The sequence below is a fragment of the Patiria miniata genome, unplaced genomic scaffold (assembly GCF_015706575.1).
Source record: "Patiria miniata isolate m_02_andy unplaced genomic scaffold, ASM1570657v1 HiC_scaffold_16, whole genome shotgun sequence".
NCBI classification, from domain to species: Eukaryota; Metazoa; Echinodermata; class Asteroidea; order Valvatida; family Asterinidae; genus Patiria; species Patiria miniata.
Window position 1 is genome coordinate 7,473,306 of NW_024037054.1, and position 24,456 is coordinate 7,497,761.

Sequence of the window (24,456 nt, forward strand, 5' to 3'; positions counted from 1 at the left end):
GAAACATTGCGATTCAGTGTAAGTGTTACATATCGTATTTATTCACTTTTGATACAGCTGTTTTATGAATAGGAAAACACATTTAAGACAATACAATACTTCGATTTGATTTCTTGAAATCTGTCTTCATTTTTTTCTCCCTAAAATATACCTATTCACAAGAAAGTATGCAAGACAAAAGATTTACTGTTTTCAAAATGATTTTTTTTTTAACAGAGATGAGCTTAAATCCTCTTCACCAGTTGAAGGGTGTAAAAATATTTAGATAATTTGTGTCATACGCTGTAGTGTTCAGCACAGGAAAAGTAAACCTTGCATTTCTGTCAAATAAGCGCGTTACTGAATTTATGTACACTCAAAAGTGTAGATAATGCTTAGTGAGGCAAAGTGCAACTAGACCATACAAACTGCGTACTTCACTTTTAAATGTACACACTTTGTAAAGGATTTGCTTCAAAAGTGAAATTCTGGGGTTTTTTTAAGAAGAATTAATGACTTAATTTGGCCAACTGCCAAATTGATCAGCTCTACATATACTGAATCAAAAATCACTAGACCAATTTTTGATCTGCGATTTTTGTACCCGCATATAAAACAGTGTAGCACTGTTTGGGGTTTATTTTTTTTACAAATATATTTTCAATAATTCCCACAAGCTCGGCATATATTTGTGATTCGGGTCCTTAAATTTACAAGACATGTTCATCTGGTTTTCCATTTCTGGATATACCTTATTTAATTGCAAACCAGTGTAGCATGAAGCTACAACCAGACAAGCATAAATACAGGACTTAGTACACAATTTTGTTTGCAAACTTTAAATTTGCCACTTCCATAACCAAGTAATTCAGAATTGGCAGAAACTTGACCAAGCTTGATCACTTAGTGAACTGTGATGACACCCAGGCTAAAGCCCACTTCAGGTTCGTCAGCATAAACTTGAGCGCTTTCGTCCACTGTTCCTCGGAATTGAACTGGATCCTGTCAAAAAAACAATACAATTCCACTTTTGAATAATTTTGACATTGTTTCAACTTTCCACTCATGTAACATATTCAAGTATTGTTTATTATTATAACTCACTTAAGATGTTTACTGTCACATTACGACACTTACTGCTATCCTACTCCTTGAAACCTTCTAATTTTAAATATCATAGGATCGTTAGCTTTTTGTGTATTTTGTTTTTGTTCGATGCAACAATATTGCTCAAAATCTTAAGAAGAGTGCGTAACAATTACTTAACTTGTTGGAGTTTCAGCTCAGTGGATACGGGACATTTTGAGAAAACAGAGAAAAGGAATGCGCAACTATTGGGGTCTCGTAACTGAGAGGATTCCATTGCTAACCCACGTAAAAACTGTGCCAATGGGCATGTTTTCTTGAACCACCTTCAACGATTGAAAGGATATTAACATCAGCCCTATCTCTCCACTATGAGCACAGATTTTCTCAGTAAATTGAAAGGCTCATTTCTAGGTCACTGCAAATGTTCCTACGTGCTTTTTAATAAGCCACGACTTACTTGACTGAGTACGTAGCACCGTTGCTCTTGTCCTCAATCTTGCCTCCAGACATCTTGTAAGGCAGACAGAAGCTGGTGTCTCCTCTCTCGACCTCCTCCTCAAGTTGCTGGAGGCAATCCAAGAAGGCTACCATGGCCTGATCAAACCTACCGGAAGAGCAATAACAATCCGTGTTTAACTGTATGAGATTTACAAAACCATGTCTTCACTTCCAGCTTCGGCACCAGTTCCTTGTGAAGCCGGTTATATTCAGACCTGAAATGTCTTTTATCAGAAAATGACCCAGTACTGGCAGACTGAGACAGAGACTTTTGAGTCGGAGTCGTAACAATTCTTAAGCTGGATCCAAAGCTGGACATGAGGTTGAAGTTTGTTAAACACCTTTTGAAATCGGCCAGCTGATATACGTGTACATGTACTGGCTCAAATTACAAGGTCTGCTGTCCTTTTACTAGAATTTACATCATTTTTCAATATTTGTAATCACTTGCTTTAACACCACTTCCAATGCTATTTGTCAGAACAAAGATCACTCTGCAAATGTCGGAAAACTTAGTAATGTGTCACACCCATCTATCAACAAATTCTGAATTAGCCCCAAGGGCAATGCTTCAGGGGGCGGGGCACATAACTGTCGGCAAAAGAGCCAACTATAAACAGCTCAAGCTAGTGTTAGGTGTCCAATCCCCATTTCCAACCATCTTGAACATTTTTCCAGTCCCTTTCTATCACTTTTCAGACTTCCAGTTGTCAGCAAATTTCAGGGTAATAGGTTTGTGATAGCATAACTGTCTGTTATGGTCTGTTGGAACTTCAATTAGTCTGGTGATGTCTGTGACTAGCAATCAGACAGTGGCTTACTTCGTGTCCCAGAAAAACCGGAAGCCACCTGATCCATGGAGGGGTAGCTGCTTAGACTTGTCCTGTAGAGACTCCAGGTAGGAATGGTTGCCACACGGGACCAATCGATATCTAATTTTTATGGGTAAGAGAAAAAGATCACTCATAAAGGATGCAGTTTTCATAGAGACGTCACCATTTTTTGTTGAAGAAAGGCAATTGAATTCTGTGTAAAAGCTGAAAAGGAATTCTCTTTAAAAAAATTCCCTCTCGAGGTAAAAGTGCAAGATTGGGCACAAGTTCAAAACTCACCTCTTGAATTTGAAATTCATCTTCTGTGCCAGGGAGTGTAGCAGCAGGACCGTCTGGCCCCAGGCTGCGTTGATCTCGCTCCAGTCCACGGGAACGCTGGGTAAACGACCAAGACGGAAATTGTTGATGGTTCCAAAATGGCCGTTGTGCCTACAAGTACAAATACAAAGAGAGAACCAAATTTCAATGACTTCAGACTGAATGACTAGTGATGGCCTTGTAAGGACTTGCGGTGAACTAGACTACAAAATTTAATGCTGAATTGCAAGAGTGAGACTCACCATATGTGGAATGTTGCGTTGAAGACATTCGTCTTGCTGAGTTGGTCGAGTTGCGTCTGTGCATACCTCATCTGATTGTCGATGCTTCGTTGCTCGTCCTTTAAGGTCAGCAGTTGCTGCTTGTACTTGTTATATTCCTTCCAGTAGCTGTTGGGTTTTGTTTTAAATTTGGCAAATCAAAATCAGTAACATGAAAATATTACCAATTGGAAGTATATTTAGACAAAAACTAAAATGAACGGTTTCTTAGTTTAACATATGATCTTCAGTTTCTCAGTTTAACCTCTGACCTTTAGTTTTTTAGTTAACCTCTGACCTTTAGTTTCTAAGTTAAACCTCAGTCCTTTAGAATCTGTTTAACCTCTGATAATTTCTCAGTTTAACCTCTGACCTTGAGTTTATCAGTTTAAGCTCTGACTGTTAACTTTGCTCTTAAACCTCAAACCTGTAGTTTTTCAGTTTGAATTAATTATGACCTTAAGTTTCTCAGTTTAACCTCTGACCTTTCTTCCTCAGCCTCTAGCTGTTCCAGCTCTTTCTTCTGCAGTTGTGTCTCTTCGGCGATCTTCTGTCGTTCAGACTCTGTCTCCTCAAGTTGTTTGACAAGTTCAGCTTCGTTGGCTTTCAACTTCACGAGAGAACACAAGACAGAGTTGTCATCAAGTCAATCAGAAGTCAGTAACTTGTGAGTTGTATTTTTGTTATTGGCAGAAGCATAAAGAAACCCCTATATTTTAGCTTAGGAATAATGGACCGGTCCTGCCTGTCATTCCAACAGTGCACACTGACCAATCAGATCACACAATTGTTGGTCAGGTGACCAAAGAAGCTCAATTTAAATAATTGATCCTATGCATGGTGCCCAGATGTGCTGTATTCTTGTAAAATCTCGCAGGTTTTTGAGGTCAACTAACATGTTCTATTGGTTGCAACCAACTACTCACCATTTCAATCTCTGCTTCCAACACCGCTTCGTCTTCGTTATCTTCACCGTCTGTTAGTTTCTCTAGAGACTCTCTGTAATGTTTGCATTCATCCTCTGTGATCTTCAGCTGCTGGTCAAGTTGGTCCAGCAGGGAGTCGGTGCATTCCTGAAGCACAACGGTATAAAATTGTCAGGAGTTGTAGTAAGGCCCGTCATAAAGCTAATCACAAGACCAGTCACAAGTCAAAAAATTAACCACAGAGTTGTAAGCAAGTACTCCATAAGCAAATCATCAGTATTCACAAGTCAATCACTTTGCAATCATGAGTTAAATCACAAGTCGACCATAAGGCCTGTCACAAGTCAATCCCAATCAATCGCAGTCAATCACAAGTCAAATCACAAGGCCTGTCAAACAAGTCAAACACAAGGCTATAACAAAGTCAAGTTTTTGGTCAAGTGACTGGGGATGGCCAACGGCAGAGGAATGCCTTAGTCAAAGTTCAGTAGAAAATGTTATGACTTGTGAAGTTGTGATTAACCTTGGATGCTTAAGACTACCTTTCAACTTTATAGTTAACCTCTAGAAATAATTTACCTCACACAGTGGATGGTCGATATCTGAGTGACCAGACATGATGTCAAACAGCTGACTGGCAACCTAGAAAAGAGAAAATTCCATCAAATATGTCATTTTTTTGTGAGGGGATGATTACTTATAATCGTCACCAATGTTAGAAGTGGTAAAGTCAGGACTAAATTTAAAGACACACCACATTGAGCAGATTACCTTGATTCTATGGCTGATATTCTCCATACGACTGCTGGCTGCTTCACCAAGTAGTGTGAATTCTTGGCCACTGTCTTGTGAGGGGTACCTGTAGGTACGAATCAAAAAATTAATTTCCTTTTTCAGAATTGTATGCATTGTGAACTCTCATTCAAGTAATACTTCAATAGTTGCAAACTTTGTTCCTGCAAGCCAACTCTTTGAATAAGCACAAAATCTTCACCTAGCTGGTAAGTGTAGAAACTTGCTAGGCACAGTAACTACCTGCTTAGCGAATGCAGGTTACCAGCCAAAATGCCACATGATGTATATTGCTTTTCACTGGTTCCCAGCCGAAAACTGGTAAGCACACAAATTTGTCAAGCAAAAATATATTTTCTGCTTACCAGCTCAACAAATTTAAGCCCAGATTAGTTGTTTTCTCAGAAAACTTGTGAGCAAGTCAAAATTCAAAATCAACGACTGCTCTGAGGTATTTGGGCCCATCCCCCAACACATAATTTTCCCAAAATCGAACGATTCTTGAAAAGGGACAGAGACGGTCATAGATGGAGTGGCACACACCCACATACAGCCAACTTACCTGACAGGTTGTATTCTTTTCCTTGATACTCCATCATTTTTGTCGAGCTCAAACGGTTCAGCACTGTCTGTGCTCTGTAGAAGTGGAGTGGCCTTGCCTGAACTGGCCGTCAATAATGGCGCTGTACAGCAGACAGACAGAAAAATGTCCATATTTTAATATTTTAAAAATATTGTCATCTCCTCGATGACAACAGAAGCCCGCCCAATGTTATTTTGGCGGGGAAAAAAACGGATGGAGACAAGAAATTGGTATATTTTTTTACTTGGCCAAAATTTCTGACTGTTCATTTGGTTAGGTTCTAGAACAAGAAACAGAGCCAAAACTGCAAATTAAGCCAGAATTTCACAAATGGTCTTTTAAGGTCAATGACCCCTGACCTGTAAGGTCAATGTAGGTCTGGCTGTCCAGCGAACTGAAGGACGGGTCCAACTTGAGCGGCTGACAACAACGCTGACAGACGAAGCTGACATGCGTGGTTGCGACCCCTGACCTCTGCGAATCGGAGCTGTGGCTGCTGTTCGACATGGCGCATCATAGGCTGGGGGTAGTAGTAGCGTTAGATGACTCGTGGAGAAACACCATTATCGGCAGCCACCAACTACAAAAATAGAAAGTGAAATATATTATACATCATGTACATGTTATAGTCCTGATTTGCTTTTTTGCTTCTTTCTTTCTGGTCAAGTTTACTTTGGGCTGATGAGTGAGCTTTGGACCAAGTCTACCTGGTCAAAAATTGGGAACTGGACGTTGGGCCGAGATGACCTAGGATTGAAATACCGTTTAGTGTGGAGCAAAATGGGTAATTTTTCTGAAACGTAATGGATATCGTTACGGGAGCTGTAATGCTATTTTCAACTGCTGTCGTTGTCGTTACGCCTTTGCAAAACACCATTTGGAATGTAGGCCAACAATAAAATGATTTGGTAGCTCGATTGGTTAACGTTGGACTACCAATGCCGAAAGTTCCTGGATCGAATCCGCACTGTTGTTACAATTTTTTTTTTTTTTTTTGTTAATCTTTGTTTAATAAATAAAACTAGGCACCATTTTCTTAACTTTCATGTATTTAATCAAATCCTACTTTCAAGTTTCATTGAACTTTGCTCGAAGTGGGCACTTTGGAAGATATTAAAAATTAAACAGGCCTAAATAAAATTGACATCAATGTTCCCCCCCCCCAAGCCACGCCCCCTTGAATCCCCCAAATCATCCAGTCTTGTCTTTGTTTTTAAACTAATAATCAACCGACTTCAGGACTACTAATCGCACACATTTTTCCTCCCTGTTTAAGAAAATGAATGTAAAAAAAATCAATATTAACTTGCCGAAAAATGTTGTAAAAAGCGGTGTACGATGACTGCGACGCACAAATGTATGGGCGACCGATGATCGATGATGATCAAAATAAAGTGAAGGACGCCGCCAACGTCCACGATTTTACTTCTAATTCTATATATAGAGGGCGCTCTTCAAAAACGATTGACCGACAACAAAATCCCAAACAGGCGTGCGTCAATCTTGATGTTTTCCGTCGTTAGGTACCGTTTGTTTCCCAGAATTGGTAAGTGTACACGCATACTCTAGTGTCGTCGTTAACATTTTCATTCTTTAGGTGTTTGTTTGGCCTTTGTGAATTTCGTATAAGTTTATTATCCTTTGGTTTATGCTTTCGTTATTATAAGGAAGTTGCTAATGATTATTGCTACGCTAGCTGAATCATTCATGTGTGTCAGGTGTGTCATGTGTTTTGCATGCTGTTAGTGTTGTTTTTAAACGGCACTAGGTCCTGAAATCCCCAAAAATGTCATGTTTTGGATTGTTTACGTATCCTGGGAAAATTCGGCCAACCAATCACCACTTACCTGCTGCCAAACATCCAAATTTTCACCTCACCTTGTGATTTCAACCAAGAGGAATCCAGAAAAGAGTGGACATGCGAAAAAAATTGGTAAAAATTTGTTTTTGGAGCACATTTTGCATGCACATGTAGTGCAGATCTGAGTTGAAGCAGCCGGTCAAAACTGATTGAAGTGTCTGGAACTGCGGTACGTTATACGCATGACATCGATAACCATGACGTCGCATGAGACGTCGCATGAGCCGGCCAATGATAGTGCAATACGTCATTATGAATATTTATTTTCTCATGAATATTTAGTTTATTTCAATGGATACTTCAAATACGTCCAAAGATTGATCATTGCAACAGCGATCGTGTGCGGCCTAGCGGTTAAGAGACTCGTGTATCAAGCAAGCGTCCGAGGTTCGAATCTCCATGAAGTGAGCGACTGATTGATAAATAGAAATTAAGGAAAGGAGGGGGTAAGAGTAGGGGAGGGAAAGTGGAGAGAATAACCATAAAAGAGGCACCTTTTGGCGCTAGAAAATTAATTGAAAAAAGTGGTGTCAGCCATTCCATGTAAGGGTCATCACCAAACTCAAAAATTGAAGTGAAAGGAATAAATGTTTGTCAGTTATATTTGATAAGAGGAATATTGAAACCATCTAAATCTCAAAAAAAAATTTAAAATAAATCATTTTATTTAAAGTTTCAGCCTCCTGAACATGGATGAATTTTGTGGGCAAAATGGAGGGTCAGGGGTATAAATCACAAACTGAGGAAGTAATTGAAGCTCATTCATAAGATTGTGCTTTATCTGCATTCATTTGGTAGCTATTCCAGTGTATTTGATAAAACATTGAGAATTTTTCCAAATGTCTTCAGTATTTTCCCACTATTTTACCGTGAAAACACCCTCAAAAATATGTCACGCGAGTCACAAAATAGGACTTTTTTTCAGATTACTTAATAACTAGAGAGGGATTCAGCTAGTGTTTGATATTTATAAATGAAATAGTGGTGGTCTATCAATAAAAGTATGAATATTCTTATTTGCTCTACATTCCTTGTAGAAAAAACTATCTCAAGAATGTCACGCGAGTCACACATGATGTATGTCACGCGAGTCACCAGGGGCGGGTCCAGGGATTTTCGCAGGGGGGAGGGGGTTTCATCAGCCAAAAAATCTGAAAATGTACACACGTTTTTTTCTCCGGACACTTGGCCTCCGTAAAATCAAAAACTGGAGGGGGGTACGGGAGCTGGTACCAATTTCAATCGGGGGCGCTGTTCAAATTCAACGATTATTAACACATTACAGAATGGTGTACTGTATTTTGAACAGGCGGACATTAGACCAGTATAATTTTTTGAGGGTGTCACAGCAGGGGGGGGGGGTTTCGACTTAATTTTTATGAATTTGTATGAGAATTTTTTTTTTTTTGACAGAGCTGGGGGGGGGGGGGGGGTTGACCCCCAAACCCCCTCTTGATCCGCGCCTGGTCACAAGCCAGGAATGTTTCATTTACATGTAATACAAAGAAACAATGCCATATTAAATTATAGAATTGGAATTAAGTCTTTAAAAGCATTAACTAGTAAGGCCCTATGTAACAAGAAATTGAATCAGTTTTTTACAGATCTATGTATATACTGTATACATTCCTATACAACTGCATCATTAATTGCAGCTCTTACATTTTAAGGAAACTGTGACTCTACATGACCAAGAATTACAACTGTTTTCCTGAAATAATCACCCGTGGATTGATGACATCACTTCGTAACTTAAATTCCGAAAAAAAAAATTCTCTCCGTGTCATTGTTAAGGATATTGTGTTTAAACCAGATTTCCACCCCCAACATTCGCCAAAGTAAAGGGATAAATAATAATTACCGGCAATGGGGTAATAGGGAGACATTCCCATAGACTTGTGCACAAAAATTTTCCGAATTGAATGTGCGCTAACCCAATATTCCATTGTCCTTTTTCCACAAACTTCGGTATTTTTACTAATAAGACCACGAGCAACAAATATAACCTAATTTCGACAGCAAAATTTTTCCTCTAAAGGGGGGCTGCACCAATAGGGAGACACTTAGGTGTCACCCTATTAAGCCCGTGTCTCCCTGCTATTGAAGTTTCTACGCTAACGTGTCTCCCTAATAGTACATTTGTAGGAATAGCAGTTTTCACACTCTTTCATAAGGTATTCACAGGTAAATCATTTTTATTAATATAATATTATGATTTGATTTGTTATACTAAAATTACAGTTATAATGTGAAAGTGAAAAGGTACTGTGTCACGCGAGTCACGCATTTGTGTCACGCGAGTCACATTTTCTTCAGGCCATTTCTTACAACAAGGGATATTTGGCACAATACAACTTATGCATGTATTGGGTGAGGGTATTAAGTTCTAAGTTCAGCATGTTAGATCCATAGGAAAAGCTATTTGAATCAAGGGATGTCAAAAATCCCTTTTTCTATCCTGTCACGCGAGTCACGTCAAAGAAACTGTGATACATAAAAAAATAGCGATTTTAAAGTAATCATATAAAAACTAAACCATAAATTCACAATGCCCTGACTCAAATACACGCTAATTTCAGTTGAATAAATGCCAGGTTAACAACAGTAATGCATTAAAACTTTACATTTTGTTCAAATGTCACGCGAGTCACCATGGAATGACGTCCGGTTGGCAGAATTTTACCGGAAGGGGCTAGCTGAATCATTCATCATGTTCATGCAGTGTCATGAGGATATGTGTGTCATGTATTTTGCATGCTTTTGTTTTTAAAGGACAAATGGAAATTTTGTTCCTTGACAGTGTACATTTGTATTTAATTGTACAAAATAACAATGTAACCATTCTTAATGTTTTTCTATATAGCAAATCCAATGAATTTTTTGTTATTTTCTCAGGAAAGTACAAGTTTAATTTGTGAACTTCAGATTGCCTAAAATTCTGTGTTGCAAATCAGGCCAAATCCCACACTGAAATTAATACTTGTCAAATTGTTTGTATTTTTTTGCTTAAATTACACTTATCACACTCACAGTTTTGATTTTGTAAGGCCATTTTCTGATTTCTGAAGATAGATTGTAGAATTTTGTAACTCAATTTCAGGTGTGTTTATTTTGGTAGCCTTGGGTATTTCGAGGAAAAAAAAAACTTCATTACAATCTGCTAAAAATAGCTGCCAGGACTCAAGGAGTAACATGATGGGGCTTCATGATGATCTCTCCCCATTACCCCACGCTGAGAATATTCTTTTTTTCCTTTTTTTCATCTAACAATGCCCTTGTGATTAAGATCACTGGAGATGAGAGGCTTGAATTTAATCAAGCAGCTGCCTTCTTCAAAAATCTATAAAAAAAATATAATTAATGTATTCATGCACACATGTAGGGTAGTTTCACAAGGTTTGAATTTCAAGTCATCTTCATGTACCAGACTAGTATGATATGATGTTTAGCTGGATAGTACAGTCGTGAGCAGAATTATTTTTTACATCTGCAGGCAAGCAACTTTTCCTCAGATCAGCTGATTTGTTTTTTCAGTTAACACTTAGTTATTATAAATCTAACAAATTTGGGAAAAAAACATTGTCTTTTAAACCTCAAGTGGAAATTCCTATTTTGTGCTTTTTCCAAGTTGCATGCCTGAAAATAAAATATCATTTTCAAAATATGATTTAAAGATAACACACATTTTGCAGTCAAAATTTAAAAAAAAAAATTGAATTGTTATTATTAATGGTTTATTTCAAATTTAAACCTTGCAACTAAAAAGCATGATTGTGTTTAAAAAAAGAACCTTCAATATCAGGTTAAAGGCATTAGGCCTTATATCATGTATATTTACCAAAATATCAACGTTTACAAAGTTATAATATGGATTTATTAATGGTGTAACAAGAAACAATCATAAGTGAAAAAATCACTAATTGAAATATGATAATATCAATCGATTGAAAATATGGTAGGAGACTAGATTGGACAAAATGTGAAATTTATTTTATTGTATGAGAAATAATATCCTGTTCATATTTCTAAATACAATGTAAGTACAAAATGTAATAAGAATTGCATTTCAGCGTTCAGTATGAAGTTTAAGAATAGCATTAAAGATGACCGTGAGAGTATAAAAACGAATACTTGATTTGGTCAAATCGACTTCAAATGGAGCATGCATTTGAATAATGATGAATAATATGAAGAGCACTTGACCACCGTCTTAGGTTTGTAAAAGAAAGCACTTAACGTGACAGGCACTTAAATCCCTCGACTCCTTCACTGATCCAACCACAGGCTTTGTGCTCCAGTTCTGCCTGATTTACAATTCAAGCACTGCTTGATGCAGGGCTCAAAAGATCCTCTGGACAACGGGACCAAGTCCAGTCATTGTAAGTGTGGGTCAAGGGTTTTCATTGACAGGCTAGTGGTTAGACCTATTTCACTCATTATTATTAACAACAACCACTCAAAGGTATGTCCCATTTGACCAAGTCATCTTTATGAAATGTTCTGTTTCATCTATTTACCATTCTTAAATTTAGAGGAGAAACATATACCCTACATTATACCGGGTATGTACACGTATGCAGCTGCATGTATTGAAGATGTGTGGATTTTTTAGTGCAAACTTCAAATGTATTATTATCTTGGTTGTGTTGAATTAATACCTGTTTCGTAACATTTTTCAGCTACTAGTCCCGTAGTCATGGAGGCCTTTTACTACATGAATATTCAAATATTCCAAAGCTTCAGGCTTGCAAACAATCCTAAAGCAAATAACAACATTTATAAGCATTGTTATTGCTGTTACTACATGTATACATTGTGCATGCCCCCCTCCCCCCCCCCCCCCTTCACACACACATTACCTTGGCAGGTACCGGTACTTCTATTCTCCAGAATATTCAAAAGCAATCCCTGTGAGTCATGAATATTCAACAGCACAACTGACCAATCCCTTCACTCCCACAGACAATCCACATGTACATGTACCTCCCAGGTCTCCTCTTCATCCCTCCAACAGCCTCTACTCATGAATATTCAACAGCACCACTGACCAATCCCCTCACTCCAAAAGGCAGAGTCTACATGTACCTCCCAGGTCTCCTCTTTATTCCTCCAACAGCCTCTACTCATGAATATTCAACAGCTCAACTGACCAATCCTGTCACTCCAACAGGCAGTCCACGTCACCCAGGTCTCTTCATCCCTCCAACAGCTTCTACTCATGAATATTCAACAGCACTACAGACCAATCCCCTGGCTTCAACACTCAGAGTCCGCCTCCACCTCGTCATCCCTCCAGCAGCCTCCCTATATAAACACAGTGTTTTCCTATTTCCCATTCCAGCAGGCTTCATCCACAGTGCATCACACAGGATGGCAGACTACAGGCCCAGGCCGTGCGTCCTATGTGGGCCCTCTGGCTCCGGCAAAAGCACCTTGATCAAGAGGCTTATGGAGGAGTACAAAGACTATTTTGGATTCTCCGTCAGTCGTAAGTTCACTTATATTAAATTGTTTCAGATAAACAAACATGTTGCGATGAGAGAAAAATATTCTGACGCCACTTCGTTTTTCATCATAGCTCCATGATCATACATAGCCACAATCATTATCAGTCGTTGCCAATAAAATTGTGTAATTTTATCATAAACTTTTTTTAAAGCAATTAAAGAAATGTTACAAAGAAATTATTTTTTGATGACAAATGTGTTTGCCTTTTTTCAGGACTCCCCAGGTTCATTGTGTCCTTGACCAATTTAATGGGTATCTTATTTTGCCTTTTTCATGAAACTTGAATTTCAAAACGATGCAGTCAAAATTGTTTGTAAATGCACATGTGAATTTTTAACAGACGTTTTTTCCCTGAGAATTTTCTTTCACCTGCAAAAAATGTGAACTCTTACTTCAGATTTAACCCCAAAATTTGTGACAAATCGTATGAAGATATCTAATGCTTACATTTAAAAGACATTTTGATTAAAGCCAATATTAAAAACTGAAAACTTGCCATGCAGTTCACTAAGTTAAATGCAAACTGTGTGCAACTTTGAATTTGCATTTTAAAAACATTGTTTACACAATGTATTAAGCTTATGCAATAAAAAGCCACTCCCTGGATTCTTCAGGATGTTTGCATTACTCTGGGTACATTTGCATACATATACAGTGTATTGTTACATTAACCCCTCCGATTCTTTGAATATAGACATAAATTTAAGGTTTGAATACTGTGTATGTAGAAATATTTCAGGCTAGAAAGTGTTTATTTTATCTGTACAGGGTGAGTCAAAAAAAGCAAAACCCAAATGTCAGGACTATTGTTTTAGTGAAGTTCTGCATGTACAATGTAGCACTTTCTAAATCTAGGATATGAAAGCCCAATTCATAAGCTTTCTTTCAGTACAAGAATCATTCGAATCACTCATGGACTTTTCAAGTTACGGAATTTTAAACACAACCACCATGTTTTAAAGTTCTGTCCACGGATCACAAAATAAGGTGTGCGTTCTTTCAGCAATACGAAAACAATTCACAAACATCCCTATGTGATTAGTTTTCGTTTTGCTGAAAGAACACTTGCCTTTTTGTGAATCGTGTACTAAAACGAAAGCTTATGAATTGGGCTTTCATATCCTAGATTTTTAAAGTATTTGGGCAAATCTGATGGTTTTGCTTCTTTGTTCTGGTGTTTTGTTTGTTTTGGGGTTTTTTTTTCATTAAGAAAAATTGTGAAAACTGTAAAAGAAAACATAAAGTAGAATGCTATTTCACCCTGTAACTAGGCTGAGTTTACTGAAGTAAACTCTAGCAAAAAAAAATGAATTCCCTGTAACTTCAGATGTCATGAGTGAAATGCATGTACCTGTACTTCATAACATTGTCGGCTCATCAAAGGTGCAAGTTGTCAAGTGCTTCCGTCTGTAAATTTATGTCTTTACGGCACTTTCCCTAAATTTTCACTCTAAGAAAGATCAAAGATAATTTGATCAGTTGAAAAGCACTTAAATCCTTTCGGTTGGATATAATGCAGTTTTTATTTCAAGCTTTTTCTTATTATACCGATACTCCAGGCTTTCCAATAGATCATGCCATTCAGAATTTTAAGTGGAAGAATGTTTTTGAACTTGCATGTACTGCATCAAACGTGCTTTTGTGATCGTAATTATTGTGAAAATTCAATTGCTTGATTCGCTAAAAGGATTTTTTTATGTGTGTCGAGTGTGCTCTGTTCACAAGTTACAAGGTCAAGGATGTACCGGTACGTGATATTGTTTGTTGATGAATCATCTTCAATACACGTGCGGTGCCATTGTAAGTGCAATTAAATGCCTTGTTCATGCTTTGCCGTACATTTATACTCGTGTACATTAAAATGCTTTTAAGCACATCAGTGTATTAAGTACCCTCAACGGGATGAAAGGGAGAGTTAGGACAGACCGCTGGGAGAGACATTTGAATGCATTGCGGACGATGCCTGACTCTCATGTGAGGATGCTCCTATGAAGATGCTATTTAAGTTTGTCACATTCGGAATAGAACTAGTTGTATGTATTTTGCACTGTGCGCGTCCGAACAAGTACTGTAGGTGCACACGGTGTCCTGGCCACTGCCACGTATCACAAAACTGGTCAAGAGCGCCCTCTCTGGGTTGTGCACGGAGCCCATACAAAATCTAAATTTGGTTAACGAGGCCAAACTAATTGACTTATGCTGGTAAGCACATTACTTTCGGAGCTACGTACTTAAAATTTTCATCCTAATTAATGAAGATATATTTTTATAGTTGGAAATACATACATGTACAACACCCCCTGGTCGTAAATTTACGTGTGTTGATGGAGAAATTCCACAGTTTGTACCCCCAGCAGCCAGCTCATTAACAGAATAATTTACATCTCTGTGAGGGGGATGTTTGCTTAAAAAAGGAACTGAAGTTGCCATGGTTGTGAGGGATGAGATGGCGACGGTAATAATGTATGGTTTCTCTGAATGTACACGTGTACATTGTACATTATGTACAGTTTGCAGTTGAATGTACAAACATGTACAGACCCTACATGTATTCAAAGGTTTTCTGTCATTATGGGACTGAACAATAGTCTGTACCATGGCTTATTAATTATGAACACATGTTCTTCCATCATTCAAAACAGCCAATTTGTCCTGAACCTCTGGCTGTTCAGATTGACTTTATACACACTTTTATACATGTACATGAATTACAGAATCTGGAAAAAAGTCTTTTGGTTTACATACAGTAGGCCTGTACCGGTAGTTATCTGTGGCAAAATTTCACACGTTATGTAACCCTCCCACAAAAACATACCGATACATTCTGTGCCAAGTTGTCCTTTCAGTCAAAATCAATCAAGTGACTGTTTTCGACAGTTAAGGGCGCCGAGCCTACGTTGTACATAAAGCAGCATTGACTGGCTGTGACTTGATATAGCTGTGCTTTGACTGTAGGTGATTGGTAAGACAACCGTGCCACCAGTTTCCTGCTTTTGTCTGTTGACTGAATTCGACTAGTCAGAGTGCTTGTTTGAAATGTGATCTGACTGTTGGTGACGAGCCTGTGTTTAAGGCATAGCAGGGAAGTGGATGGAATGTTTGACTGTCTGTGACTGTTCAAACAGTAGCAGGCAGGGTTCAATTGAATGTTGGATTGCAATTGGGTTTTTCTGTTTTCCACATCACGCGTGGACTTTCACATTCAAAAAATATTTTTAACACATTGTTTATCAATGTATCAGTGCATGTTTATGGAGATCCCAGATCAACTGTGTGACAGTTTTATTGTTAATTACAGAGAGCACTGTATGTACAATACCCCATGTACATGTACACTGCACATAATTTTAAATCAGCAACTGTTAGTGAAAGTATATTTTTCTCCAAAGATTTGACACATAAGTGCTCCATTATTTCATTTTTACATGCATGTTTTGCCTTAAATTGTAAAGTTTTAATTTGTTTGCTTGTTCCTTTTCACAGACACAACAAGAAAACCAAGGCCCGGAGAGCAAGATGGAGTCCGTAAGTCACATGTACATTCACCTGTTTATCTACAAAACAAAATGAGGACAAATATTGAGAAAATCTTAATGTTTGAAATGTAGTTCTCACTGTATTTATCCCATTGCAATCTCTTTTTTCCCCTCAGATTATCACTACACAACTCGGGAATGGATAGAGAATGCTATCAAAAATGATGAGTTCATAGAAACAGCCGAGTTCTCAGCAAATCTTTACGGAACAAGGTATTCAGTGAAACACCCTGCAGTCCCCTATCTTAACACTCCCCTGCCCCACCCCCTCCACCCCACCCCATGCCCAACCCCTCTCATTCCCAACCCCAGCTCTAAGGCCCATCCTTGCTGTAGTCTGGTTCCCTGACCCTACATCATGTACATGTACTTTAGACAAAACGGAGCAATTTACAGACGTCAGGGAGTTTTTAGGTCAGGGAACCAGGCTAACTGGTTTGCACCCGTTCAGGGATGTGTAACCATTGTCAAACAACATGACTAACTACATGTGGTAAATTGGGGGCAGTATTTGAAAAAAAAAAATTTCCAACGGTGGTCGACCGACAATCATTGGAAATTGATACAAAAATTCCACTTTTCTTGAAACCGACAGCACATCAGATGGCATGATTTCACAGAATGCTCGAGACTATTATTCACTTACAGTCAAGTAAGGTATCACATAAGAATTTGGTATTTTGTTTTATGTTTGCAAGCGTTGTATATTACATGTACCTTTAATACATTTCTGTGATTAATAGCAGCTCCACCGAAATTGAATGAAAAAAAAAAAAAAAAAAAAAGGAGACCTTTTGCTAATATTCAACGACTCCTCCAGGTGCATCAAGTCATTATTTATTTATATATGCACCATGTGCATGTCTGAATTGTTAATGAACAATTTGAAACAGAATTGAATGTACGTGTACATACATGTGCAGCACAGCAGTAGTATAAGTGAATGCATTATGTGTCCTTGGACGTTTTATTTTTGCGGCGCAGCTGAATTGGCCATGGACAAAGGAATTGCGTCAAAAATCGAGATGTTAATGAAGAAGCTGGTGTGTTGATTACAGCCGGCTACTTTGGATGATCCCTGTATTGAGGCTCATAACACACTAAACCAATCATATACAAAATATCCTGGTAGATAGAAATGTAGTGAACTACCTGCAAGAAATCTTCCCAACGTGGAAATTATTGATACAAGTTATATGTGTCTGCCCGCGCAGCATGATTAAGTTTAGGTTTCACTCCAAAAAATGTTTTTCTTTTTTTTCTTGCTGTTTGTATAGCAATACAAAAGTTAGTCACTTTTGAATGAGATATTATTGCTAATTGGAACAGAAGTTGGGCACATGTGAATCAAAGGGAGATATCCTCTGTTAGGGTTGAATCTCCTCTTTAAAATGACACCCTTGTATTCACGGTTGACTGAGCAGTGACCAATTTTATGAAAGGGTCTATTTAGAGACTTGGGCCACTTTTTATGGTAAAATCTCTTTTTCCCCACCTGCCTTGATTGGCAACCGTAGCCTTTCACTCTGTGACAATTGACACCACAAAAACCACAATTGAAATGTGCGGCAATTCTCTAAATAGACCCTTTCATAAAATTGGTCACTGCTCAGTCAACCGTGAATGTAATGACATGATGGGGTGTCATTTTAAAGAGGAGATTCAACCCTAACAGAGGATATCTCCCTTTGATTCACATGTGCCCTACTTCTGTTATAATTAGCAATAATATCTCGGTTTCGGGTTTTTTTTATCCACCCTGTATAGTTAAGAAATAATTACTTCTCAAAGTTCAGATTATTTGTGGCCCGACAGTATGTACTTACGTGCATGTTTGTACTTCAGGTGAATCTTTTATGCTTCAGTGCAAAAAGAACCTCAAATAAAAGCCTTTGTTTGCAGAGAGATGCAGATGACCAAATAAAAAGAAGTGTAGTTTTTTCGTCAAAATAAAACATTCACATTGAAAATACCGGGGGAATAAGGGAACAATTGAATTTGTTGAAGACGGTGAAGTGAATATTTTAAACTTTCTTTCCATATTTCAGGCTGAGACTTGACAGGATTTTTTTCTGATTTCAGGATTTTTTTGTCAGGATTAAACCTGATTTTCAGGATTTGTAAAGAATTTCTTTCAAATCTGCAATTCCTGAGGTTTTTCTGTAAAAAGTGTTTTTACCTGTCAAAGTTTATATACCATGCATAACGAAAAAAAAATGTGGTATTTTCAGGGGTTCCTAGGCAAATACAAACATCTTCCGTAGACCCTACACGTACGTTGCTCTGGGGCATTCAGCAACCAATCTCACCCCTTAATATTTGTGTTTTTTAACAGTAAAAAGGCTGTTCAAGATGTACTGAATAACAACAAGATATGCATCTTAGACATTGATTTGCAAGGCGTCCTCCAGATACAAAAGACCAATCTCAAGCCCATATACATCTTCATCAAGCCACCTAACATGGAAGTTCTGGTGAGTTCAGACTGATCGTATTTTGCCTTTACTTTCAAATGTTTTGGTCCTTTTTTTTTATTCCTAAAAGGGCCGGGGCGGAATCCGCCCACCCCCCTCAACTTTTTCCGCGATAGCCTTGGAATTATTAACGACCCGAGCTGTTATGACTTTTTAGCCTCGAGCCTTGCGCATCTTTTGATACCAAAAACATAAAAATCAGACTGGCGCTATGCGCCGTGAAAACTGAACTTTCCCATATACGTCGTGTACACAGAGTAGAATTACCATTCATGCATATGAATAATTAATTAGCCATAATTCCAAAACCCTTTGACCTATAGTCATGAAATTTCTTTCGTATGTTCATGATGAGTTGTTCTATACATGTACTGAGTTTCAAAAATTTTCGTCACTCAATGGCCGAGATCTGGGGGGGGGGGGGGGAATCCGCCTCTCTGTTAGTTAGTTAGTATCAAATGCTGACATTGTTTAATGTTCCTACAGACTTTGACTGATTTTATCCAAACTTTGTCAAAAGTATCAGTAGCCCAACCCCAACATGTCACATGACCAAACTGGGGTCAAAGGTCATGGGGTCACTGGGATCAAAAAGCTGGGTTTTTTTTACCCAAAACACTACTCCTTCCAGAAAGTACATGGCACAATCACGTGACTCATGCATGAACACGAATTTGTTGGCCCACAGCTTCTGAGCTATTTCCAATCGAGCTTTTTTTAAGAGGGGTGGGGTAGGGGAATGATGTGGGGTGTGGTGGGGGGGGGGGGGTTGAGGAGGGTGTTATTTCAGTCATCTTTTTGGTTTTGTATTTGTGCTTGTAGCTACTTTCCGTTCGTGATATTTCACAGGAGCGACTTTTTTTGTAAACGTGTATGTGCAATTCTGTTTTGTTTTACTTGCTAGAAGCTTTTTTTTCTGATGGCAAAGTCTTGAAATGAAATTTGATTCACTGTTCATGTCTTAAACAGGAGGAGAGGTTGCGGAATCGCAAGACAGACACAGAGGAGGCGATCCAAAGGAGGCTAGACATAGCGAGGAGAGAGATGGACTACAGTGAGTACACAGAAATAGCATGACAAACTGAGTGGCATGCTTAGGCCCAATTTCGTGCAGCTACTACGCATAGAAAAATGCTAAGCACAAATATTATTCGCTTAGCAGAAACCGGTTACCAGCTAAATTGTTTTGCAGTGTATTTAACTTGGTCGCTGGTTCCCGACTGATACCTGCTAAGCTTAAAATCCTGGTAAGCAGTATCAGCTGTGCCTGGCGGCTTCACGAAATTGGGCTGTGCTATTTTGCAGTGGCTGAATGCTGTCATCGCAAGCTGGCATTTTTAACAGGAGTGTTGCAGAATTAAGTATGCAGGCCTGCAAATTGACTCCCATAAACCCCAAAAATTATTGAAAATACTCACAACTCTCCAAGGTGTTTGAGACACCCATCAAATTAGAGCTATTTCATCATCTTTCATTTTCTGTTCTTTTTTTTGGGGGGGGGGGTTAACTGATAACTTTGGGAGAAAATTCCATCCAAATATGATCACCCCTAAAACCAGTCCTGAAGCTCATCGCCATTTTAAAAATGGACGCTTATGCTCCATTGCAAAATAGAGCCATTTTAGGGCCTAATTTAATCCAAATTTCACGGAAGTACGAGCTTGCAGTCCTTTGCACAGCTTCCACCCTTCTTTTTTGACAAATCCTCAAGTTCACGGCCCTCAGAATGCTCTAATACCTGAGAATTTGAGGGCATACAAATCGTGATTTGGTTTGCGTAGGCAATTCTGGGCCTATTTACAGATCTGCACCCGGGAGACTCATGTTAACCCAACGACCCAGCATTCTTTTGCTGGTAAACTTCACTCTGCGGGAACAAAATGCCCCATTCTATAAAACTTCCAAGTTTTCCTTCTTCAATCCTTCAAAATCTCAGAGTTGGCAGATTTTGATGGATCTGCAAGAAAGTCAATGGCTTTTATATTCTGGGGAGGGGGTGGATAATCTAACATCTTGCACAATTCATTCATGTGCACATCTTTAATCTAAGGCACCTCAGCCTGAGAACCATTTATTTTGTTCTCATGTCAAATTCCATGTGGAACCTATATTGTGGTGGCTGTTTACACATTTGTTTTTCATTTTCTTTTTACGGAAACCAGTTCAAATCTAGATGTGAAAATAGAAAATAGTGTTGTTGCTGTGATGTCATTTCAGGAAGACACTGTTCAGTTTAGGGGTTTTCTGTTCAAATGGTGAGCCCAAAATGTGCTCACTGAAAACATAAGAAAGGGTTGCTCATTGGCTTACTGCCATGTACTGACACAACAAAAAATCAAGAAAATATCCAAAATTCTAGCAACTGTTTCGTGCTGAAATAGTTCTAACATTGAGGTTTCTGCCCGGAATGACATCACAGTTTTGCTCATGAATATGGAAATTCACATTAGCATAAAACCCCAAAAGGGACCAAAATACCCTTTCAGATGGCAAAACAAAAATTGTAAATGAGGTTAAATGGGACACAAAAATGCATTTTCAAGGATCGCATTAAAAAGATTACATTGCATGGGCCCTTTAATAATGTAACATGACCCACTGTCAAGAGAAAATAATGTTCTGCTATACATGAAGGAACCTTTGGAGCAAAAAGCCCACAATTAAACTTCACCTAGAATTAATTTGCCAAGATTGAGTGTAGCGACCAGTGCACGCTTGCGGAATTCAAGCATGTTATGCATCTCTGATGCTACAAAGTTGCTAAGCATTCGCGCGGATTAACCAGTTTGCGCCGGAGGCCGTGTATACACGCACAATTTTGCGGTATTCGGAACGGATGACAGATAAACACGCAGGGAGCGAGGCCGGAAATATTTGTAAGCGACCTGCTTGCAGCGAGCGAGGCCGGAAATATGAGTGTGCTGCCCGAGGGTGATGGCTTCAACCCGCCTGATTTGAGGTCCAGTGAAAAGTAATCCCCCGCCTTGTTCCGTTTTTGTCAAAATAATCCCGGCGTGAACTGGTCAAGAATGGGCTTTAGTACGTTCTCCCCTTTTTATTATTTTGGCTTTCTTGCACATCTGGTAGAAAGAGAAACTAACAGCTAAAGCTTCCACTTTGCCCACCCAACCACTAACACGCCACTCATCCCTGGTTCCCTTCCTCCATATGCCTCCCATCAGTTGGCCATCAACAGAAAATCGGCCACACCATAGTGAACGATGACGTGGAATCGGCCTACCAGGGCCTGAAGAGCGCCCTCATGGACGAAATTCAGAGACTGGAAGAGGCAAAGGACGGAATTAAAACGTAGCACATGGCTTGCCCCATTTGTAGATAGGTATGTCACGGGAAATGCACAAAGGGTAAAATTACGGTCAGACATTGAATATTTTCCGACATTGTACAAGTATATGTATGTTTTTTTCAGTGACGGATTCAGTTAATAATATTGGAAGATCAATTTTTCACAAGTTTGGCATAAAATTTTCAATGTTTGGCACCACTTTAAAATAAATTAGAGAACTTTTTTTTTTTTTTTTTTTTTTTTTTTTTGCACCGACATTTTCCATTCCTTGGACCCGTTTTGTACTAACATCAGCGCTTGCCCAATTTGCAGTGTTTGAATTACTAGAGTGATTTCGGGTGTGTTTTTTGTGTGCTTGTTTTATTTTTGTATTTATTTGTTAGAATGGTTTTTTTTTACCAGTTCAATGTGATAAGAGTTCCTCATGTTTAAAATAATGTCTGTTTAACTTTTTAAATCAGATTTTGCGCGCCACAAACCTACTCAATTTCAAGATTTCATAGAATTTCAAAAATGTGAATTTGATATATTTCCTTATCCTAAATGTACAATATTTACACAAAAAGACATTGCTAGGTTGAAGGTTTTATTTTCAGCTTTCAAAGCCTTTTTTGTCACTGAGGATATTAACAGAAAAAAATCAGTAATTGTCACTCGCATTAATGACTCTTTTATAATGGCAAGGCGGTATAAACCCAATAGTTGCCTAGCAGCTGTTGCCATGGCTGTACTAATTCACTTTCCACTGTTTCATCATCTAGTTCAACAACAAAAAGAATTGTCCAACTCCGATACTCACATCGTCGTGAATGACGACGTCGAAATCGCCTACGAGAAACTCCGTGGAATACTCAGCAGTGTACTTGCAACTCTCAAGGATCTCAAGTACAAGCAGAAATCGCTCATCGACCCCCCGTAAAGGCCCATAAAATGAAGTAAAATCCTAAGAAATCTCATTTTTGCACATTAGAGTCTTTGTAGACATGATAGAGAAAAAAATATTGAGCTGGGTTTTTTATCTGAATATGTTGTATAGCCAAATAAAGCTTATTTTGTTTTTTTTCGTAAAAAAAACGTGTTTTGCTTTATTGTTAAATATAGTGCTAAGAGAATTTGCTTGTTTAGAACGGGCCTGACCATGGATTCCGCTCTGGCCCTTTTCAGCGACCAGGCCCCCAGCTGGTTTTAAACGCACTTGTGTAATACCGGCCAAGCAAATATTTATTCCCAGTCATATTTATATCCAAAATTCAAAACAAGTCGAAATTTATAAATTTCCAACGATGTTGTTCAACACTTTCAGTTTGTGTTTTGTGAAACACCTCTCTACTTATGTATGGTTATGGTATGTGCCTCGTGGGAGAACTAAAAATCTCCTTATATGGAGGTTGGCACATGCGCGTGGCACACACTGTGTGATGTGGCGCAGAATGCAGCGGTGTTTTACAAGCAGTTTAAAACCACCCACGTCACGGTCTCTCGACCAATAGGAATGGGTAAAGTGTCTCAGGTATTTGTGAATAAGGAATTTCAGGTCGCTGCATTGATTTCTTTTCCGTAATATCAACCAAAATTGCGAGGACCATGTAGAAGCGACAAAATATTATGTGCTGTCGTCAATCCAATGGGCAACAGAAGTTTGGAAGAATAATATAAAAAGATTAGCGAGAAGTTTTTAAGCTTTATATAATTGGCACAACTTTTCCACCAAGTTACGAAGCAGCACAGAAGTTGAACCCATTGTTTTTCAGTGTACTGTATCAATACATGTAGTAAGGTTTTTTTTTATAACTTGTACGTTGTTCTTTGTCTACACTCGTTTTCTTATGTTTTTTCTTCATTTGTGTGTGTGTGTGTTTTTTAGTGTAACACTGTGCTTTGCAATGAGAAGTTAACTACAAAAAGCGAAGAAAAATATTTTTTGAAACAAATTCTTACGAACTGCATTTGAAAAGTCAATTTATTTGGAAGATTACCCTTTCTTTGGTTTATGAAAAAAGTTTAGTGTGTACATGTTAAAACGTGCTATCGAACACAAGGTCTAACCAATGTTTATTTTCTACGTATTGGTAAATAAATTATCAAATGGGCGAATGTAGCTATGTGAATGAATTTAGCCTATGATATCTGTAGGAATAAAACTTACATTGTAAAGTGGTTATTATAATGCTGGTGTGTGAAATATATGTATAGTATGCCCTAGAATGTGAAAAGGTTGCTTTATAAGTACATATTTTATCATCCATAAAATGTAATGGCGTTGAAGCTTTACGAAAACAAATATAGTCTCATTTTTTTTTTTTTAAGTTTTGTGGTTTCATGATGTTTTGGTTATTGCAATCAACCAAGGTATCATAATTCTCACCAGGAAGTTTATTTCAAAACAGTTATTCGGAAAACGACATCTTTTGAAAATTCTTAAGCACAAAATGTGTATGATAAACTGTCAACAATATGCAAAGAATTCAAATAAAACACTGAATATATGTAAC

The 24,456-nt window shown here is 38.3% G+C and overlaps 2 protein-coding genes across 5 annotated transcripts; one reads left to right on the plus strand and one right to left on the minus strand.

The window, feature by feature from the left end:
* Nucleotides 1-12: 12 nt before the first annotated feature.
* Nucleotides 13-6,679, minus strand: LOC119722845 (beclin-1-like). Of its 2 annotated transcripts, none has more exons than XM_038193208.1 (12): nucleotides 6,589-6,679; nucleotides 5,638-5,858; nucleotides 5,258-5,378; nucleotides 4,675-4,762; nucleotides 4,483-4,545; nucleotides 3,904-4,050; nucleotides 3,463-3,587; nucleotides 2,960-3,106; nucleotides 2,679-2,828; nucleotides 2,388-2,498; nucleotides 1,526-1,672; nucleotides 13-981 (listed from the first exon to the last, which is right to left on the minus strand). In XM_038193208.1, exons 2-12 carry the CDS (start codon nucleotides 5,783-5,785, stop codon nucleotides 879-881), a joined length of 1,350 nt encoding a protein of 449 aa, XP_038049136.1. In that variant the 5' UTR covers nucleotides 5,786-5,858; nucleotides 6,589-6,679; the 3' UTR covers nucleotides 13-878. The 2 variants fall into 2 exon arrangements, with proteins under 2 accessions (XP_038049136.1, XP_038049137.1); XM_038193209.1 differs by having other exon boundaries at nucleotides 6,585-6,679.
* Nucleotides 6,680-6,717: 38 nt separating this feature from the next.
* LOC119722847 (guanylate kinase-like) lies at nucleotides 6,718-24,278 on the plus strand. 3 transcript variants are annotated; one of them, XM_038193213.1, is made up of 8 exons: nucleotides 6,718-6,824; nucleotides 12,481-12,627; nucleotides 16,131-16,172; nucleotides 16,300-16,396; nucleotides 18,519-18,657; nucleotides 19,627-19,711; nucleotides 21,840-21,997; nucleotides 22,726-22,860. In XM_038193213.1, the coding sequence occupies exons 1-7, from the start codon at nucleotides 6,785-6,787 to the stop codon at nucleotides 21,968-21,970; spliced, it is 681 nt and encodes a 226-aa protein (XP_038049141.1). In that variant the 5' UTR covers nucleotides 6,718-6,784; the 3' UTR covers nucleotides 21,971-21,997; nucleotides 22,726-22,860. The 3 variants fall into 3 exon arrangements, with proteins under 3 accessions (XP_038049141.1, XP_038049139.1, XP_038049140.1); XM_038193211.1 differs by lacking the exon at nucleotides 21,840-21,997 and having other exon boundaries at nucleotides 22,726-24,278; XM_038193212.1 differs by lacking the exon at nucleotides 21,840-21,997 and having other exon boundaries at nucleotides 12,484-12,627; nucleotides 22,726-24,278.
* Nucleotides 24,279-24,456: the final 178 nt, after the last annotated feature.

Coding starts and splice junctions, on each gene's coding strand:
- LOC119722845 (XM_038193208.1), bottom strand. CDS start 5,785: ATGTCGAACAGCAGCCACAGCTCCGATTCGCAGAGGTCAGGGGTCGCA. Junction 2,829..2,959: donor AACGCAACATTCCACATATG/GTGAGTCTCACT, acceptor TTGTACTTGTAG/GCACAACGGCCATTTTGGAA. Junction 982..1,525: donor GGTGCTACGTACTCAGTCAA/GTAAGTCGTGGC, acceptor TTTTTTTGACAG/GATCCAGTTCAATTCCGAGG.
- LOC119722847 (XM_038193211.1), top strand. CDS start 6,785: ATGTTTTCCGTCGTTAGGTACCGTTTGTTTCCCAGAATTG. Junction 6,825..12,480: donor CCGTTTGTTTCCCAGAATTG/GTAAGTGTACAC, acceptor TTCCCATTCCAG/CAGGCTTCATCCACAGTGCA. Junction 19,712..22,725: donor GAGGAGAGAGATGGACTACA/GTGAGTACACAG, acceptor TTCATCATCTAG/TTCAACAACAAAAAGAATTG.